Genomic DNA, 15,004 nt, shown 5'->3' on the forward strand with positions numbered 1-15,004 from the left:
GATTAACAAAAAAAAAAAGTAATGTCACATTTGGCCTGTAATAAAATGCACAATGAAATTAAGAAGGATTTTTAAAAATCATCATCACCCGACACATGGTTTATATTATAGCATTTTATGAAAGCAGTGTCAGAGATGGGTTAAAAAGAGAAAGATGAAGAACAAAGGAAAACATCAAAACCCGGCTATTCCAAGAAATGCCCTGGTTCTGCTGTTTAAAGCTTTGATTTTTGTACAATTTATTCTACCGTCCATCCAGAATTTTACTACCCTTCGTCACTCCTCCCTATTGAGTATGCTTGGCTCCAGAAATGAAATGTGTAGGTATGGCTGCTGAGCCCAGTCCTGTGTTAGTGACAGGGGAGTGTGGTTAGCATGGAAGGACCATGACGTTTCCGTAATTCCATATATTATTCGAGAAGACTTTTTTTTTTTTTTTGCAAAGTGCTGCTTTTGTCAGTGTTTCGGAATACATTGTTGAAAATGGCTGTGGAAAAGACATTGGGTGCCACTTTTATTCCCCCCCCCTTCTTCTTTGGAGGAGGAGAGATTTTCATCAGGACTGTGGCATGGGAAGAAAGGTTTTAACACCCACCCACCTCCTTTCTCCTGTCGCAGTTAGGATGTGCTTCCCCCCAACTTCAGCTGCTCCTACATTGCAGTTTCCAAGACACGGTTAACAAACTACACATTTGGCTCTAAAGTCTCCAGAATTCTGCATTTTGCCACAGGTTCTAATGATGTGCAAATGGTTGTCGACATCTATCTGTCTCGAAGGACAGTGGCGTGGGCCCCTGAAAGTGAAGTCCTATTTCCAGCACACCTTCCTTTGAAGTCCCTCTAGATTGTATATTTTCAAAGGTGTCTTCTCGAAGTGAGTCTTGCCTTTTTCCAAGGCAGGAGCGCACACAGTCCGCATGTTGTGTCTTAAGAATACAATGTATTCTTTCAGGGGAAACTGTGCCAAGCTCTTTCTGCAGAGGTGCTGTTGCAAAGATGCAAGTGCAGTGGCAATTTGCACCAATTGGTTAGAATCTGTAGACATTCGAGCCTCTGCTCTTTAAGGGCACCGACCGCTGTGGGCCATCTGCCAGGAAAGGCTGCCCTCTGCTCCTACCCGTTTCACCCTTGTCCCTTTAACTGCAGCATCCCTAATGAATGCATCTGTCATGTAGGTGATATCAGGAGGCCATGGGAGGTGCAGCCCACCAAGGGCATAGAAGGTCAAGATCTGGACCTTGACCTAAATCCAATATTGAACACAGGGCAATGAAGCATGAGAAGTACTAGAGTGATGTGCTTTCAGTTGCAGCCTGCTGTTTCCTAGATGGCTTTCTAAGTTGGCCTTCATTCAAATATGGTTATATATACATAGCCATCTATGTCTATGTATGTATAGATCTAGATATAAATTACTTTATATGTTTCCCAGCCTTCATTTCTCTGCTCAGATCACTAAATAAAAATTGCACAGATTTAGTTTGGTTGTGCAGGATATTATTATTATTATTATTAGGCAAGCCCTGACTTCCAACACTGTAAGAACCATATATAAGACATACTTTTAAAAAAATAAATAGTAGTAGTATTTATAAATTTGTATTCCACCCTTCATCTGCAGATCTCAGGGTGCTTCCACAGCATAAAAATACAAGATAAAAGCACTAAATATATTATAAAAACAAGGACAAAACCAAATCAAGCCAGTAACACCCCCACACCTCAATTTATAACCAGAAAAATACAGTTATTAATAACTACTTTTATCTTTCCTCATTGTCAACAACAGTCATACTGTCTTTGTTTTATTTATTTTAGAGATTCATATCGTACCCTTCCATAAAATTCCCAGGGCATCTTCCCAGTTTTCACTTCAATCAGCATCTCTTGGACTGTTCCCCAAATTTTGCTCTGCTCTCCCAGTTGGCTTACGGTTTATGTTTGTGATGTGGGAGAGGAATTTTAACCTTCCATCTATTATATTCTGCATTCAGTACAAAATCATGTGTGCTGTGAGGATTCTCACATTTAAAACATCTGAAACATGAAAATATATTAGTTATATTAAAGTATAGGTTAAGAATTGATATTTAAGGACATCATCTTTTTTCAGAAGAGGGGAAAGACATAACTTTTCTCCTGAATTCTCCATGGTTTGTCAGGGAATCTGGCTTGGCTAGCTGCTTCTTTCCTTTTCTTCTTCTATTGCCATCTTGGCATCAACCAACTTATGGTCCTGCGATTGTGGCAGCTGTGCTTGCCCAGATCAACCATCATCCTGCAAGGGCCCACCTCCTGTGGCCAACGTTGGCAGGTGGACAGCCCCACCCACCTGACAACGTTCTTGCAGGTGCAGTTTGGATTCAGACCACACCTGCAAATGGATATTTCTCTTCTGCAAACTGAGAAAATGCCCAACGGAAGCAGCTAGCCACTTCTGGAACATTGGGGAGAAATATTTGGGGCTAATAGCTACGGTAATGGGATGGGCAGGTACCTGTTAGGAAACTTGTATTGCCCAATGAAGTGCCAACTCCATTATTGTTTCTATTGTGTTTAATTAATAATAAACAAAACAAGAAGGGAAGGGGGAATAAAATGTCAGCCTCCGTTGATTGAACTATCATGCCATTGTGCCTGTATACATGTAAGCCTGATTTAACCAGCTGCTCCTGATGGATTAAGAGAAAGCCACAGTGTATCAAAGCATGCTCATCCTTCATGACACAGATTTATAAATTGAGAGTTGGGAGTGAGGTGGGGGTGGGGGAGAAATATTTGTTGGCAGTAATTTGTCTAAGATAACCAGCTTTCTCAGAGGGAGTGAACTATATAACTGTTATAAGCTTTTTTTAAAAAAATGCTGAAGACCAGCAGTTGCAGATGAATTTCTTCCCACAAGACCTCATTATGACATATGGTCCTCCTTCTCTTTTGTACTCTGTTGCCCCTTGTTAACTCGGTTGAATTTTGCAAATTGCAACTCCGTTCCAAGAAAAGTAGTAGTAGGACAATGTGCTTATTAGCAGCAAAACAGAAATAGTTGTGATGGCAAGGGCTCTATTTAATCTCAGGGGTTTTATGAGATGGTTCCATATTCTCTGGGTTTTCTTTAATTTTAAAAAATAGCAATGAATAGCTGAATGAGAACAGTAAGAGTGAGGGGATTTTTGTCCTTAAGGACATACGTCCTTTGCAATGTTTAATGAGCATTACTGCAAGCCAGGATGCTTATGATGAAGACTATCTAGCCAGGAATAGATAGATGATAGATAGATATGATAGATAGATAGATGAGAGATAGATAGATAGATAGATGATGATGATAGATAGATAGATAGATAGATAGATGATAGATAGATAGATAGATAGATAGATAGATAGATAGATAGATAGATAGATATAGATAGATAGATAGATGATAGATAGATAGATAGATAGATAGATTAGATAGATAGATAGATAGATAGATAGATAGATAGATAGATAGATAGATAGATAGATAGATGATAGATAGATATAGGTAGGTAGGTAGATTCCCCAAAACTATAATGCTCACAGTCATTGCATAGATATTATAGATGCTTCACATGCACAGGCATGTTAGCTGCCCTGTGCTCCCATTGGAAGGAAGATAAGTACAAGGGTATAAATAAGTGCTTAAAACTGAACTCATACACATTGTTCTCAGTCTGCAGTGCATAACATGTTTGGCCAACTCTGGTGCACGAAACCCACAAAGAGTGGGCTTTGCCGAAAGAAGAAGCAAGCCATAGGGTGCAGACAGAAGGTGTCATTCTTCTTTGTCCTGCCTACAAGCTTCGTGTAGGCTTCTTGACATGGTGCCAGTTGTGTCATGCCAATATGCATCAGACAGAGCAGAAAACAGTGTTCCTTGCAAGGCTCATTCTCGCCTGGTGAGACTCAGTAGATCAGGGATGGGGAACCTGTGGCCCTCCAGAAGTTATTGAACTACAGTGATCATCATCCTTAACCACTAGACATGCTGCATACTGCCTTTCTTGTGGCTTGCTTTGCAGTTAAGAAATTTGCAGGAAAACGTTTTCAGCTTTTTCAAGCTTGCTCTAGCCTCCGCATATACAGTTTCTTCTCCTCCTCCTGTTGCAAAAAGGCCTTTATTTACTTTGCCTCCATCAGCAGGTCACTCCACCAATACATTTGACTCCTCTTTGCTTTATCGGTTTGCTTTATAGCCCCTTTCGTAGCTCCTTTCAAGGCCACTAAGAAATTATTCACGAAGATAACAAAAGACGGAATAGGTTATCCAGCATTCTCTTTGCAGGACTCCCTCTGATATGTGCTCTATACATTAAGGCGATTCCAGGAGGAATAGAAGAAACTCGACAAGCCATGTGAATTTTTAATAGAAAAACCAAGAACAGCCCAACCGTTTGCAAAGTAGTACATTAACGTCAGTACTGACATTTCAGAGGAAATTCCAAGTTTATTTTTAGATTCGAAGGAATTTATTTTTATTCATTATTCATAGCTAGATACATCTTATTAAATCCAAAATGATTTTTCTCGATAGATATTTTAGAGGCACCCAGTCCGCTCAAATAACGGATTACCTACTTTCCAGGTTTTTTTCTGCTCACCCTGCTTGTCATTAGGTCTCTATTTGTGTGTGTCATTTTCCCTTACAGATTGCCATTCAGACTTTAATTCAGGGGTTGCCAGCCCTTTGGGGAGCATTTCAAATTCTGAAAGAGGGCTGGAAGTGCCAGTCACAAAATGGCTACCATGGAGGGGGCATGGCATATCACAAAATGGCTGCCACAGGGAGCATGGCATAATTCAAAATTAGAGAGAAGGGCACCCCTGACATCCTTATGCTTTCCATGGGAAATTAACTATGTCCTACTGGTCCTGATTATGGAGATATCGCTCTCTCTCTCTCTCTCTCTCTCTCACACACACACACACACACAGAGAGAGAGAGAGAGAGAGATCATTCCTAAGCACTTGGAAAAAATATACAAGGTAGCCACACCACCAGTCTCATTTCACAGAAAATGCATAAAAGTTTCCCACATATTTGCCCTGCAACTTCCTTTATAGGAGAGCTAGAGATTTTACTTATTTTTTAAATTAACACTTGGGGTCTAGGGGACTTGCCCAATGGTGCCCATGGGCACCGGGTTGGAGACCTCTGCTTTGTTGTTTAGGGGAAAGGAAAGGGGAGTAGTCAGAAATGGCATTTTTCTCCTGCCATTCTCTCTACATAATTAAAATAAATTGCACTGGAGGCTAGCCTCTTATATAAATGCTTTCTTATTTATTTCAAAAATTCTAATCATGTAGTCTCAGCACAGTGGACTGTGAAGTGGCTAATAGCTTATAAAAATACAAAGTGCCACATAATATTCGTTCAGCACTTGCAAGGAATCAGTCCTTCACCATGGCAGCACCTACACTGTGGAACTCCCTGCCTATTGAGACTGTACTGCTTTTGATGCCTGCTAAAAACGTTTTTGTTTATGCAAGCTTACCTAGACTTACACATTTCATATGTATTTTAACATGCTGGGTTTATTTTGAAAAAGTTCAGACTAACTTTCTTTAGCATCTGATTTTATTGGTAAATTTAATGTGCATTTTATGTAAACCACTTAGAGATTTTGCTGATTGAGCCATATATCGATCCTGTAAAATAAAACAAAATTAAAAAAAACACAATAAAATTAGCAGTATTAATTAAAACTAAAAAAAGAAAAGGCAAGCCAGCCATCTTCCTGAACAAGCAGGTCTTAACTTCCCATTAAACAGGACACGAATGGCAAAACCATTGCAAGGAATGAACTCAGGGCATGCGTCAGAATTTGCGCACCTGGAACGGATCGTTAGATCAGGACACAAATGCAACATTTAAAAAATAGTGAGCACAAACCCCGCTTCAGTAGGCAGACTAATTGCCGTTGTTTTAGCAATATTTCAGGGCAAAACATGCATGGCACAGCGGATTCTATCTACGCTAAAAGACAGAGTGTTGTCTCTTACCACTTAACACATGCTATGTGTACACCATACCATAAAATGTCTACTGTACCATAAAATCAAGTGGCTAACTGAAATATCTTTTTAAAAGAAACCTGAGGATGTGGTTTGCTCATTTTGCCCTTTGGCAATAGCATTCATATGGTGAGAATAAGGATGAGACTTGAGAAACCTAATTGCCCAGGATCACATAAATTATGGTGTTGGGGGAAGGGCTGTTTGGGGAGGGAGAAGGGTTAGGCACATTGCACATACATTACATGCAACCTCCCGCCTCTCACGTGAGTTCAGATGGCTTTAAAGGGAGATTATCGATTTATTTGCATGTTTACACCCAACATTTTTATATCGGCCTTTCACAAAGTGACCAAGCTCTGATTCTAGGTCATCGTATGGACTGACCATCTCAACCAGGCCTGAAACAAATACCTATGGTTCTTTTAAAAAGGGTTTTTTATAGTCATACTGTTCTCCTTTTTTCTCTCTCTCACACATCAATAAAATAAAACACTATGAACCACGGGGCAGAGATGCATATGGAAACTAGCACATGCTTCCTCAGTTTGCCCTAGAAATACCACTTCATTCACAAACGGGAGGAACTACCACTTCTAAAAGCAAATGTGGTTTAGTTTCTCAGCACATTCTGTTCTCTGTATCCCTGTGGAGACCGTGAACAAAAGTGTTGATTGTGGTAGGGACTTTTGGCATCAAATCCTTTTTTAAGTTCAGAACTGGGTAACAATCACCGATTCAATTTGCACAGAATGCGATTATACTTGGGCAAATACAGTTTGTTTGTGTTTTTTATATTAAAGAAAAATCAAAGATTTTAGAGCTTTCTTTTTTATTATAAGAAATGTCAGTTTCTGTGAGAACTTGCTTGATAACTTGTCAAAGCAGCATTCTAAAACAACGGCAGAATTATTCTAATTCTGTGGCTTTCTGTGCGGTTGTCTAAAAAATGAAGAAGAGCAGAGACCACTTATTCATGGGGGTATGCTGTGTGGCGCCCTTCAGAAGCTGCATCATCCCTGACCGTTGTCTAATGCTAACTTGGGCTGATGGGAATAAGAGTCCCACAGCACCTGGAAAATGCCGCATTGGCTGTCAGTGGTTTATTCCTTCCCTATTTCACATGTGTGGGACGCGGGTGGCACTGTGGGTTAAACCACCAAGCCTAGGACTTGCTGATCAGAAGGTCGGCGGTTCGAATCCCCGTGACGGGGTGAGCTCCCGTTGCTCGGTCCCTGCTCCTGCCCACCTAGCAGTTCAGAAGCATGTCAAAGTGCAAGTAGATAAATAGGTACCACTCCGGCGGGAAGGTAAATGGCATTTCCGTGCGCTGCTCTGGTTCACCAGAAGCGGTTTAGTCATGCTGGCCACATGACCCGGAAGCTGTATGCTGGCTCCCTTGGTCAATAAAGCGAGATGAGCGCCGCAACCCCAGAGTCAGTCACGACTGGACCTAATGGTCAGGGGTCCCTTTACCTTTATTTCACATGTATAAGAAATACTGTAATGTAAATGAAAAGGTAGCTGGCAAACACAGTAGCAAATTTTGCAAAAAGAAGTTTCTTGGTTGAACAGACCAGGCATCCCTGCCTGCTTGACTTTAAACTGTTGTTTTCAGACCTCACCACCTTCTAAAACCTTCCTGAATTGCTGTATTGTTTTGTTTCCCACTTTCATAGACTATGTATAATTTCTACCTTCTCCAGTCTCCACGGGAAGAGTTCTCACGTTGTGAAGTGTATTGAGAGAGACATTTACTCAAGCAAAACCTTTAATTCTTCATGATTTACAATCTGCTAAGATAGCTTAGACATTACTGAGCTCAGGTTTGTAGTTTAGCTAAGAATACAGTAGAACCATTTTCACTGATGCTTCTTTCCTTCAAACTTCATGGATGTCATGAACACTTTTAATCATTAAGATTAAAAAGTTAAATCACTATAACTTCTTAAACATTTAATGTCTCTTTAACATGAACTTTTGTTTATCGTGATACTCCCAGACCCCTTTCTGGCAGTTAGTTATCTTAAACTCCTTATTTTTCTTTAAAAAAATTTTATTATCCATTTTCCCATAGGCAAAATACATGTGAACAAAATTGTTTCTTGAAAATATGTGGGAAAGCATGCAATATCCATATCTATCCATCCCAAAGTCCTTCTTTTATCAGATACAATTAGCAATAACATAGCTACTTGTTAGCTATGTTATCACTTTCAGTTTATCCCAGTTCCCCATTTTTCTAGCCTTCAGTTCTCCACATTTCCAGATCAGTTTGCAATTTTTAAAAAGGTGTTCATGAAAATTCAGCATTTAATGCAAGTTTCTCATAATATACACATTTTAATTCAGTGCTGCCATATTTGCAAAGCAAATAGAATATAAATTCCCTAATATACAGTCGTACCTTGGAAGTCGAACGGAATCCGTTCCGGAAGTCCGTTCGACTTCCAAAGCGTTCGACTTCCAAATAGCGGCTTCCGATTGGCTGCAGGAAGCTCCTAGAGCCAATTGGAAGCCACGGAAGCCCCATTGGACTGGAAAAGTCACTTCCAGGTTTCGAACGTTCGGGAGCCAAAACGTCTGAGTTCCAGGGAGTTTGACAACCATGGTACCACTGTATATTAGGGAATTTATATTATATTTGCTTTGCAAATATGGCAGCACTGAATTTTCACTAATATGAACATTATTATGTACACATCACTGGGGCAAAAACTGCACCGGAAGATTTGGAGAAGTGTGAATTTTAAAGAAATGGGTATGTTTTGTTTGCTTCATGTATTGTTTCAGAAAGTGTAAATTAGGTGGGTTCACCTTTAAAGGCGAATTAGCACAGAACAAAAATACTGTTCAACTGAGATTAGATTAAATGATTTCATTGATGTGCTGTAATCCTTCTGTGTTTCAGCTGATAAAATGAAAATGGAAAGCAATTAATATTTTAAGATGTATGACATCAACAGGGCTAATATATTTTTCCCTAACGTAAGATTCATAGCCCCCATTACATAATATCAGATGTGGGCCAATTCATAGAAACCATTTTTTAATGGGATGGTTTGAAAACAGTCAGTGTAGCTACAAAAGTGCTAGAATCAGAACTTTTGGGAAACCAACTTGTTGTTTGCGTTGTATCTTTCCTCAAATTTATTTGACCTGTCTCTTTGCTTTTTTTTTATTTCAGCACATGAGTCCTAAATACCACACAATAAAAATGATAAACCCTAGCTGATTAACTATATGAGTTTTAGCTGAATGGTTAGTTGATTGATCAAAGCTGCGTGGTTTTTCGTGTGAATAAAACAAAAAATAGAATAGAGAACCTTTTTTGTTTTTGGACAATGCAAGCATTTGTCACAGCAGAAGCCACGTAGAAAAAAACATATCCTTTGCTCAAGAGGGAATTTCTCTACTAAGATAGCAGCTGATACCAACAGGTTTTTGTAAGTTATTTTAAAATATCAGCTTCCCAATTCATCGGGTAGCAAGTTTCTAGCCAATCAAGACATGAATATACCAACTGAAACAATTAATTAACCAAATGCTACAACCCTACTAAATACACCCTGACCAGAGGGATTTCTGGTTAGCATCAAGTGACAGTATTTGTAAACTGTCATAAAAGGGCTTGCAGTCTTCTTGCCCATGTTGGCTATGCAAGCAGCAGTCAATACAAGCTAATAGGTGATTGTTTTAGGGACAACCTAAAACTCTGTTGCCAATATTCGTGATGACAGCAGCTTTGAGGACGGAGTAGCACCCATGCACTACAGGCTCCACCTCCCCAGCTTTATTATGGAGTAGTAACAGCCAGATTGGAGAAGTCCTTTTTATGTGCTGGAAGTCAACAAAGTTGACTTTTCCCAGTGTCATTGTGTATGGAGCAAGGAGCCACAGCACAGTGCTTCTTGATATATATTTCCATATAGTGACTCAGCATGTTCTGGTGTTATTTCCTGAGCAAATTCTGACTTGCTTATTTCTGTTTGCCTTTCCACCAGCATCGTGTCCCATAGGCTGTCAATTATTTGAAAGGTGAGCTCTAGTAGAACTGGGATCAGAATTGCAATGGAGCTCTTGAAACAAACCCACAGGAAGGTTCATATGGAATAATCACCTGCAAGTCAGGGTGCAAACTGAGAAACCTGTCTCGAGCAGGTCTAGTTTAAGGAATTGACTAGATAGAAAGGCAAACAGATAAGGACGCTATGGGCTGGGAGGGAAGAGGGTGGCAGGGGCATGAGCAAAAATACTTAGAACAGTCCAGTGCAAAATCTTCATGAGGTTTCATTATCCCAAGAACTTTCCTCTATGCAGAATGCAAGTAGTATGATGGTCCCCTGGCAGAAAGACGACTATAAATGCAGTGAAAGGGCTGTTTGTTTGATAGTTACAGGGGAAAGACTTCTGCAAAATCTCTAACACTCTGAATAATTTGCATCAGAAATTGGGGGATCAACTGCAGTTTTCCTCCTTAGGTTATTTTCTGCCTTCTGAAGAAGGGATGAAAGGACTCTTTTTAAAAGCAAAAGGGGGAAAAGAATGCCTTATTCTCTTACATTTTAACTATACCAAGAAGAGGGGTGTGGGGAAACAGCCTAGCATGGATACAGCAAGGCTGGAAAACATCAAAGACATCTACTGCTCACAACCCATGGGGTGAATATGGTAACTGCTGAAGGAAAAGGAGGAAAGGAAAAGCAGACTTTTTTCTTTTCTTTTGTTGCAATATTTATCTGTCTCCCCATAGCACTGTTCTCTAGCCATCTACAACGATAAAACATTAGCATACAGTAACAATCAATAATTACAGCAGAAACCAATCAACTCATACGCCTCAAATCATAACGTTCTTCCATCGGAGTGCAGGTACACCCTGGGAACGAAGAAGAAATAGCTCCAGATAATTCAGTCAAGAAAAGGGAAAGAATCAAATTAGCAGGAGACAAAGCAGGAAATGTATGCCTATAAACATATACAAGAGAGTCATGGAAAAAGACGCAGTGGGAGAGAAGGATGAACAGGAGCATCAATATGACCCAAATGCCTTTGCATGTAGTTGGCAATCCTAACTGAGTAGTAAGTCCTATTGAGTTAAGTGGGGCTTATTCCCAGGTAGGTAGGGTTACGATTGCCGCCTAACTTGTTTTGGAAGCATCTAACCAAATTTAGTTGTGTTAGTCCAGTTCCTAGAATGTTACTGATTCATTCCTTAGTTGGCAATAATGAGTGAGTGAATGAATGGTAGTTTGCAATAAGCCAGAGGGCCATTGGTACCAAGATCTTTCCTATAGCTGAAATCACAAATATGGTACTTTCTTCTTATTGGCCTCTCTCTCTTTCTCTCCCTCTCTTTCTCCACTGTTGTGATATCTTGTTTCTCTGAGTTAGACTCGCCACTGCTATTTGTTTATTTTCCATGTGGTATCAGCCATCTTTTCGGAGTGGGCAGTGATACTTCTCCATAGCAAGCTTCTGGTTCCCAATAAATAATCCTCCCCTAGCCTTTGAGCGGTAACAATTTTTTTTAGATTTGTTTCGAGACTGTCCTGGTGGTCAAACGCAACAGAACTGGGGCTGTACCAAGTGCTTGAGCCCTGTTTACATTTTGGCTCCAAACACAAGCATGTTTGACATTTCTGTGTGATAAATGAGTTCTGTGCCTGAAATCAGATGAGGCACATGCTGAGCAAAGTGTAGAAAGAGCAGCAAATATGCAAAATACAGGAAGATGCACTCCTATTGTATCACTTTTAGTTTTGGTCAGCTTCTGCATTTCACCACACCACCATTTTCATGGAACTTAACTTTGATTCCCCTGCGCCCCCATAAAAACATAGCCCTTCAGAATCCGATTTCGCTTCGCGTGTTTTAGAATGTCAGCTTCTAAGAATAACCCTTAATTTTAAGAACGATCTTGCTCCAGTTACCTCAGTGTTAAATCCATCGCAGTTTGGGTTTCAGCCTCAGTCACACACAGTTCTCTGCTGCCATCCCAACAAAAAAACAGCTTCTCGGTTGCCGTTTCTTATTGCTGAGTGAGCACAGCATCCCTCTCTTCCTTTACTTTTACTAGGAAGCTTCCCATCTCCTCTGTGGTTCATTGCTCCTGGGCAACACAACCCTCACAGCACCCCTTTGGGGACGAGCTGAGAAGAGCTTGTGTTGGCAGACAAATCATTTACACATTGCACAAAGTTAGGCCCAAAGCAGCCTCAGGTGGCTTGGGAGGATTTTAGGTGTGACCTGCAAAAGATGTAAGAAAGAAAGAATATCTGAAGCTAGGCAGAGACTTGAAGGAGGTCTAGTAAGAATTGCTTCTACCCCTGGAAGTATCTCAGGGTTGCCACCTTGCAATCAGATTCATGGCATTAAATTTTCCACTGTAAAACATCCCTAATTCATCCTGCTAATGCATTCACCCAATGTGGTTAGTAGGGACATGGTTGGTCTGAATAGTGAGGGAAGGGAGAAAGCAGCTGACAGGACCAGGCAGCAGGATCTACCACTGTCTCACTGGTGGCAGCACACTTTGATTTATTGTCTTACTACAATTATTTCTCCAAGCAACTCAGTGTGGTGCACATGGCTGTCCGCTAACCTGTTTTAGCCTCACACCAACTCTGGAAAATAGGTTAAGTGAAGAGAATACGACCAGTACAAGTGTTTCCCAATGAGCTTTGTGGCTGAGTAGGAATTTAAACCTGGAACACACTGGTCCTAGTCTAACCCTTTACCTACTACAACATATTGCATATTGCTGGACTACAACTTCCTTCATCACTGACTATTGATCATATTAGGTGGGGTTGATGGGAAATGGAGTTCAGCAACATCTGGAGGACCACAGGTTCTGCATCCTCGGCACACTGTATGCCTAGTGCTGAGCGTCTTCAGGTTGCCAATCAGAAGGTCAGTGGTTCGAATCCCCACGACAGGGTGAGCTCCCGTTGCTCTGTCCCAGCTCCTGCCAACCTAGCAGTTTGAAAGCACACTAGTGCAAGTAGATAAATAAGTACTGCTGCGGTGGGAAGGGAAACGGCGTTCCTGTAACTTACGTCACGATGTTCCGTTGTGCCAGAAGTGGTTTAGTCATCCTGGCCACCCGGAAAGCTCTCTGTGGACAAACGCCCGCTCCCTCGGCCTGAAAGCGAGATGAGCACCACAACCCCATAATCGTCTTTGACTGGACTTAACCATCCAGGGGTCATTTACCTTTTAGCTTTTATATACTTTAGTTACTAGGTGGTACATTCCTCTCTATATCGTCCTCAGGACTCTCTTTATAAGCTACACCCCCTGTTCCCAAGCCAGAACTTTAGTGTTTTTGCCCGCTTATATTGTGTCCTTGAACTCCAATAATGTCTCCTGCTTGTGCAGATAGATGACAGAGAGGGGCTTGTGAATATGTGAAGATACTAGCCCATTGTACAAAAGTAGGAAAATACATTTATTACCTCTGGCATGTGGCCCTCAGAAGGGAATGCAGTCTTCAGGCTGAAAAAGGTTCCCCATCCCTGAATTAAATGTTGTTCAGAGAGAAAACAGGTTATAATGCTTACTTTGTGCTATCCATATTAACTCTTAGGGAGCTACTATGCCATTAGTTGCTTTTGGATTCCAATTGAAGCTGCGTTTAAGGTACAAAACGGTGCTGAATCTTGAACATAATTATTTGGATGCCAAATAATATATATATTTCTTTGTGTCTCTTGCAGAATCACCTGATGTCGCTCCATCTGTTGTTGTTCACACCACCGTTCCCTTTGGAACTAGCCACTTGGAGTCAGACAAGGAAAAGGTTCAGCAGTTGATCCTAGACCAGCTGAAAGATGTTGTACCTAGTTTGCCTAAACCAGCCAGCATCAAGTGCCATAGGTGGAGGTATTCTCAGGTAATCTATAATAAAGGATGATAGCAAAATGCCCAAGTCCGATGATAGCTTGTTCGGGAATGTGAGAGGCGCACATGATTTTTATTCGAGCATTGCACTGGCTTCTGAACACTGACTCGCTGTAGTTTGTTCAGCATTTTGTGAGACATCTGAATGCAAGCCACCTACATAGCTCTATTGTAACAGGATGTGGCCCCTTGCTAAAGCTCTGTGGTAGAGCACAAAGAACCAGGGCTTTGTTATGAGGGCACATGATGCAGTCACCTCATTGAAGCTAAGCAGGTCTAGATCCAGGCAAAAGAGAGACCACCTACCAACACCATTTACAGCACTTTGAGTTCTGTATGTGTGGGTTTAGTTGAATTATTGGCATCTCCAGTTAAGTATTATGCCTGCTGCCAACTATGGAAAATGTGCACAATTGGGCTAAGCATTCCTTCAGGTTGACCCATTCTAAGGTAGGTTCATACCCACCTTTTTTAAGAAAACCACCCTGCATGGCTGGGATTCCGTGCTGCAATGGCATCAGCAGCAATCATGGTGGTCAAGCGTATCACAGAGAGAGATCCTATATCCATGCACCACTGTGGTGTGAAAACCTGGTCGCACAGAGGGCCTGAAGTCTATTCTTTATTCTGCTTTATTCTTTCTGACCCTGTTAGTACTTTGTTCTTGCTACAGGACAACTGAGCGTTGCAGGACAGTTACTTATCAAATGTGTGAAATGGAGCAGAGAAGCTATTGCTATCTTGGTTCCCCGTGTGAGTCCCTTCTGCAGATACATGCCCCCCATCCCAGGCTGGGCCTCCAGCTAGCCAGATGCTGGGAACAAAAACATGGTGCCTCTGATGCAATCCTGGTTAGCTGTTTTCCTATCTCTGGATAAAAGATGATAAAGGGAAATAGTATATAGCTGACTGTCAAATATGAGACACCTTGCTCTGGTGGCTGAAATGGCTGTTTTCTTTATATATGTCTCTCTTTTGGCATAGCTCCTTCTCTTCTTCTATGCCTTCACATAAACAAATGGAGCCATAACATTTGTAGAAGGAGAATGGAATATATATATATATT

The 15,004-nt window shown here is 41.0% G+C and overlaps 1 protein-coding gene across 2 annotated transcripts in view; it reads left to right on the forward strand.

The window, feature by feature from the left end:
* Positions 1-15,004, forward strand: part of RNLS (renalase, FAD dependent amine oxidase) — a 100,849-nt gene that overhangs the window by 71,897 nt on the left and 13,948 nt on the right. For both annotated transcript variants that reach the window (XM_081189789.1, XM_081189790.1), the window contains exon 6: positions 13,755-13,930. In XM_081189789.1, coding sequence (XP_081045915.1) covers positions 13,755-13,930 — 176 coding nt within the window. The remainder of the gene's footprint in view (positions 1-13,754; positions 13,931-15,004) is intronic.

This window comes from Podarcis bocagei (genome assembly GCF_964188305.1).
Source record: "Podarcis bocagei genome assembly, chromosome: 4".
Taxonomy (NCBI): Eukaryota; Metazoa; Chordata; class Lepidosauria; order Squamata; family Lacertidae; genus Podarcis; species Podarcis bocagei.